This window comes from Anopheles bellator, unplaced genomic scaffold, assembly GCF_943735745.2.
Source record: "Anopheles bellator unplaced genomic scaffold, idAnoBellAS_SP24_06.2 scaffold00491_ctg1, whole genome shotgun sequence".
In the NCBI taxonomy this organism is placed as follows: domain Eukaryota; kingdom Metazoa; phylum Arthropoda; class Insecta; order Diptera; family Culicidae; genus Anopheles; species Anopheles bellator.
In genome coordinates, this window is record NW_026684616.1 from 1 (window position 1) to 6,123 (window position 6,123).

Consider the following 6,123-nt stretch of genomic DNA (forward strand, 5'->3'; position numbering starts at 1 on the left):
GATTTCCGATACTGATCCTCGAACCACAGAAAATCTACATGCCGAGCTACGTGTCGATCCACATGGACGCGGAGCAAAAGTCGATCGACATTTCGAACATTTGCCAGCAACACGCGAAGGGCAGCTGCCTGAAGTTGCACGACTTCAACTTTCTTGCCAGCCAGATCAAGTCGGTCAGCCTGTACAAACGGGATGAACGCTGCGCCTACTTGTACGTCCATCAGAACTCGGACGATTTCCAGATATACTTCCCGTCCGCCCAGTGCCGCCAAACGTTTTACGACCTGATCCTGGAAATGACGGCCGACCAGGGTTCGGGTTTCATTGATTTGTCCTCCGCCGACACGACAGCTGACGAGCTGAAGTACGAGTACGAGACAGATGATCAAGGACGGCGCATCATCCTCGGTAAGGGTACGTACGGCGTTGTGTATGCTGCCCGCGACCTCACCACGCAGGTGAAAATTGCGGTGAAGGAGGTTCCTGAACGCAACACCCACGACGTGCAGCCACTGCACGAAGAAATCAAGTTACATTCACAGCTGCGTCATCGCAACATCGTCCAGTACTGGGGTTCCAAGTCGGAGCACAAGTATTTCAAAATCTTCATGGAGCAAGTGCCGGGCGGATCGTTGTCGGCGTTGCTGCGATCCAAGTGGGGTCCGCTCAAAGACAACGAAACAACGATCGCGTTCTATTCGCGTCAAATACTCGCGGGATTGAAGTACCTGCATGATCAGAAGATTGTACACCGCGACATCAAGGGGGACAACGTGCTTGTTAACACGTACAGCGGCGTGGTGAAGATATCTGACTTTGGCACCTCTAAGCGGCTGGCTGGCATCAATCCAGCAACAGAGACGTTCACCGGTACATTGCAGTACATGGCGCCCGAGGTGATCGATCAGGGTGTTCGGGGCTATGGGCCAGCAGCTGACATCTGGTCCTTTGGGTGTACCGTGGTCGAGATGGCAACCGGCAAACCACCGTTCATCGAGCTCGGTTGCCCGCAAGCGGCTATGTTCAAGGTTGGCTTCTACAAGACCCATCCAACCATCCCCGAGGAGCTGTCCGAACGAGCCAAAACCTTCATCCTACGTTGCTTCGAGGTAAACGTAGACAAACGAGCCACGGCCGCCGGTCTGCTTGATGATCCATTCCTTTGCGAGTAAGTTTATCAGAAACATCTATTTTTCGGCTGGAATTTAACCATTAATTCCCTCCAACATTACCCTGTTTTGCAGCATGACCAAAAAGATGCGTCCGTCGATCAGCAGCAGTAGCCCGAGCGGACCCATTGGTGGCGGTGGCGGAATGCCGCCACCCGCCTTTTCCGGTTACGAATTTGGTCGCAGCGTTAGCATGCCTGCGGACCGACAGGTCACGAAAACGTTGACCTCACAGCAAAGCACAGTCAGCTGCAACACACCCACGATCAGCACTGAGACGAAGTGAGTTTTTGGTTCCTGTTTAGGGTTGGCTGCGGTTGTGTATGTCTGTGGTTTGAATGCATTTGCAACTGTGTCAACTGTAGTTTGTTTATGGTTTTTATATTTTGTGGTTTCGGTTTTTGAGGCAATTTTTGCGCATCGGTACTCCGACCATTCTGCTCATATGGTTATCTGCAATACTATTAATACTAGCCGTGTTGACAACCATGTACGGTTTTCTTGTGGCCATTTGCTTCATAAACGCTCGCAAGCCTCGCCGCAATTACGCTTGCATGTTGCTGCTTGTCGGATGTTAAATTTGTTACAATTTGTGCTTATAAATTTTTTTCTCTTTTCTTGTTTTTTTATTTCGTTCTATTATATTTTCCGCGGTGTGCTCCTTGCGGTCGTCTCTGCCTGTCTTTTACTGCTCTCGTCTGTGTTTATGTCACGAAAAACAAAACAATGCCAAACATTACAATACACGTACAAACATACACACCCACATACATTCACTTTTTCGGAACTCACGTCCGTTGCCAAAACTCCGTCACCTCAAGCTCACCGGCTTTCTATAGCAGCAACCCTACAACACAATCGGTCTCGCTCCGGAAGAACAAGCATCTCTCCCATCTGACACCAATCAAGATGCCTAAACAAGGGGGCGCCAACAGTATCGGGTAAGTGCACAGCAGTTCCGCTGTCTTGAGGAACTTCAAACACGCGCGGAGCTCTTGTAGTGCAGGTATTTTCGGTATCTTCTAGTGCATGTAAATTGTTTCACCAAATTTTCCTTTTACCGCACGTACTGCGCTACAATGTGCATGCGTTTGTGTGTGTATGTATGTGGATATGGATATATGTATGGTACAACCGTACAAAGAAGACCTGCGTTTTTCTGTCAATGAGAATATTAGACTACACATTGCTTCCACTCGTTGCAGGAACCTCGCCGAAACACCATCATTGGAAATCGAGCCAGCATCGGAGACTCCGACCACATTTCATTTGAACCGTCGCAGTTCCACCGGAGTACTGCTTTCACCAGAGGCACTTCAAACAACCTTTGTTCGTTTCACACTTTCGGTTAACCGGGTCATTTTTTCCATTTCAGGTTGAGCTGACGACATCGACGACGAGTAAGTCGCCCCTGGGTGGCGAAGCAAACGAGAGTGATGGATTTTATCTGTTGAAGAAAGATTCTCAGCGACGCACCACACTGGACAAGGTGCTGTACCACGATGTAACGAAGATCTGCGGAGTTTGGTTGGAAAAGATAGAATCGGACCGGAAGGAGAAGGTGGTCATTACGCGGGCTCACCTCGAAACCCTGCTCAACGCACTGCGCCGCTACATCGCGGAGCAACGCAAGGAAACGCTCGAGCAGGCGATTGCTCAACTCAAGGAGCAGCTCGATTTTGATTCGACCGCTATCGACCACCTGCACCTGGCGCTGTACTCATTTCAGGACGCCGTCATCACTGTGCTCCGGTCTCACAACATCAAACCGCACTGGATGTTTGCGTTGGACAATCTGGTGAAGAGTGCAGTCCAGGCGGGTATTATGATACTGTCACCGGAACTAGGCCGTAACCTCGCCGGTGACCCACCGAACGACGACGATGACGACGACAACGACGAGATGGGTGCTGGTGGTGGTGTTGGCGACGCCGTCGATGGCTGTACAGCGACTAGTTGGCTTGGTGCGGCGAAGGGCGAAGCTCACGGCGACGGTCATGGCAATCCGCATCCCCAATCAATGATACGGGATGATCACGATAGTGCTCGCGGCACTTTGGGTACCACCAAGTACGTCTTCAGTGATGACGACGACGACGAGGATGAGGCTGACGGCGAGGAGGATGCGAACCGAAGCCAGATCATCGATTCGTCCTGCATCGCCGCCATCTCCACCGACACGGCCGTTCGGACCACAAAGCGAAACATAGCACTGAAGGTGGAAAACATGAGACTGAAGGAGTGCGTCGTGGAATCTCAGCGAGCGTACCAAGCCACCTTTCAGGCACTACTCAACAGTGGTACTTTAACACAGTGCCTCAGCAACCAATTGGTCGCACTGTTGGAGGGCGGCGGTCGTGCCGAACGGTCTGGTACCAAGCGCCGATCGCCGGACAGTGCCCAGCGAACAGCGAACCTCAACAACCACCGCCGTACGCCGGAAGCGAAAGAGGACGGCCCGGTGGAGAGGATGGTACAGCAGGACGAGGAGAAGCGCGGTTTGCAGCGCTCGAGTGATGGTGGCGAAAGCGAGACTCCGACCACAACCATTGTTGATCGTGACCGGAAGGCGTTGAACGGTTGGCTTGAACACCACGGCATCGATCGGTACGCCTCCCGTCAACGAATACTGCGCGAAGGTTTTCGATTTGACGATTTTCTCTACGACCTCGAGCGCGAAGATCTGCGTCGGTTGAAGCTGAGGTAAAGCGATTCACAAACCTAGATATCATCCATCTCGCACATCATAATCACGATTCTAATCCTGTCTGTGTTTATTTTAGAATGGGAGAAGAGCTACGCATCTGGAGTGCGCTAAAAGTGCACCGAAAGTTACACCCCGCTCGTTACGCAATCAACAACGATGACGATGCGGACGACAACGACGGTAATGATAGACGGGACTCACCAGCAGCCGTACCAAATAACTGGCAGCTAAATGTGACTCGCCCTTACCGCCATCAACACCGCCGCCGTGTCAACCGACCTCATCAACACCAACAGTACCATGAGGATGATATAGAAGAGACTATGCCCAGCGACCTGGAGGCGACAATCAGTGACGATGCCCCGTGTCTCTGATTTGTGCCATAATTTACACAAAACATATAAATTAACGGGAAGAGGACTTTATTGAAGCAGCGCGTACTTCCCGTAGTTGATGAGGCCGGAATGAAACCGGAAACACGCACAGTGCCTTGGCCTTCGGGCACACACAGAATCTAACTTGCTTCGAGTTCTTTCTTCTTGCTGATGGTCCAGGTGGTCCACCCTAACTATAGCGTTATCAGATCGGATCTAGAAACTAGAAACGCCGCGGTCAATAAGCATACCACTTTAATTGTTTTGTCTAGACCTCACCACTAATCATAACCCATCCTCTTGCCAACGAGGTGTGCATGTAACTCTTAACGCCATTTACGGGTTTTCACCCATCGTCCACCATGTCATTCCTTTCACAAAAGCAAACTTATACTTTATTTTCCATAACATTGAACACACAGAAAGGTTTTTTTTGTGTAGAGAGCTAAGGAATACAGGCGACATAGGTGCGGAAAACTTGTGAACTCAGTCTGTTAGTAGAACAGTTAAAATTTCATTTTGCCACGCTACAGACTATCAGCTGACACAGTTGGAAAGGGCAGAAAGAGTCTGTGCCAGCAGATCGGCTTTCACCGCGCTACGCGTTGTTGGCCAGACAATACACATAGTTAATTAATTTGATTTCAATAAGTTATCGCCCGTCAATCCTTCAACGCTTCCAAGCGCATTTGTTTACATACATTTTCGATTAAACAATAAAGCAGGCTGTTCATAACAGCGAATACACCCCACAAAAGCAGTCGCCCTGATATTCCCGTCCAGATAAGCTCCCATTTGTCATGTGGTGATTAGTGATTTCTTCGCTGTTTTCTAGTGCGTTTCTTTCCCAAGCCTTCATCCCGACGTTACCCGCGACTATTTGCCGAGTTGCATTTTTCTGGTCGCACCAAAGTTTAGACGGCCTGAGTAGCACGCTTGTTGAAGCCGGCCTACAGTGCGCTGCTCACATTGCCTTTATCGTCGAAACATTCTTCGGCGGCCTTATTTTGGGAATTCTTATGGCCCTGCAGGGCTTCCAAAAACATCTAGAGCGAACGATGCCCACGCGATCACCGCGGTACACCAGTACTGCGTAAACCAGTAAACACCGGCCTGAGAATGATGTTGTCATTCGAATCACTGCTACAGTCTCCATGTCGCTTAGACCATGCCAAATCCCTAATTTCATGGTTTTTCTCCCCCATTCTTTGACGCTCTCTCTCGCTCTCAGCGTAACAGACACAGAACTCGATCGAAGGGCTAAGGGAGAAAGCCAAACAACACGTTGGTACCATTCGCTTGAGGTAGTTGCGCGCGCGCGGGCGCACTTCATTTTGTCTCGCACTTGTAATAACAATACACCAGAAAATCTAACCAGTGTGCAAAACGTTGTGTCGACTGTTTTTTGCAGCAACCGCAGACCCGGGTGCAGCCGGGCAGTAGCCAGCCAGCAGCCAGTAGCTGCATCTTAACTTCCCTATAGAACCATACTGTGCACCATCGAACTCTTCATCAACAACCGATCAAACACCATCGGTCGGGAAAGGCAGGTACAAGCAGATGCACCCTTGGTGGGGCCTGAAGCAACGGGGTGCATCCAGCCGCAGACCGCTAGTGATCGAGTGAAGTAAAAAAACAGAGATCAGCCAAATTGACGACGGCAGTAGTATGGACGAAATAGGTGAGTGACAAAACGTAAAGGCGTATGGTAACGTTCCCACTGGGAAATTCAACGATTATTGGTAGCTTCCACCCCAGTCCGCCTGAAGCGAATGGGCGATCTCTAGCAGTCGCATTCACTTGCGGCGTAGTTACGACGATCAATATTTTTGGCTTTCATGTTACATCTCCAGCAAATTGTTTGGCATTTCAA

At 50.2% G+C, this 6,123-nt stretch overlaps 1 protein-coding gene across 1 annotated transcript; it reads left to right on the plus strand.

Moving 5' to 3' along the window:
- Window positions 1-8: 8 nt before the first annotated feature.
- Window positions 9-4,960, plus strand: LOC131214302 (mitogen-activated protein kinase kinase kinase 15-like; the record flags this gene model as incomplete). Its single annotated transcript, XM_058208685.1, has 6 exons — window positions 9-1,168; window positions 1,245-1,451; window positions 2,009-2,110; window positions 2,375-2,480; window positions 2,545-3,872; window positions 3,953-4,960. Coding segments are annotated over 6 exons (3,201 nt in total), but the record flags the coding sequence as incomplete, so codon positions are not given.
- Between the last annotated feature and the right edge of the window lie 1,163 nt (window positions 4,961-6,123).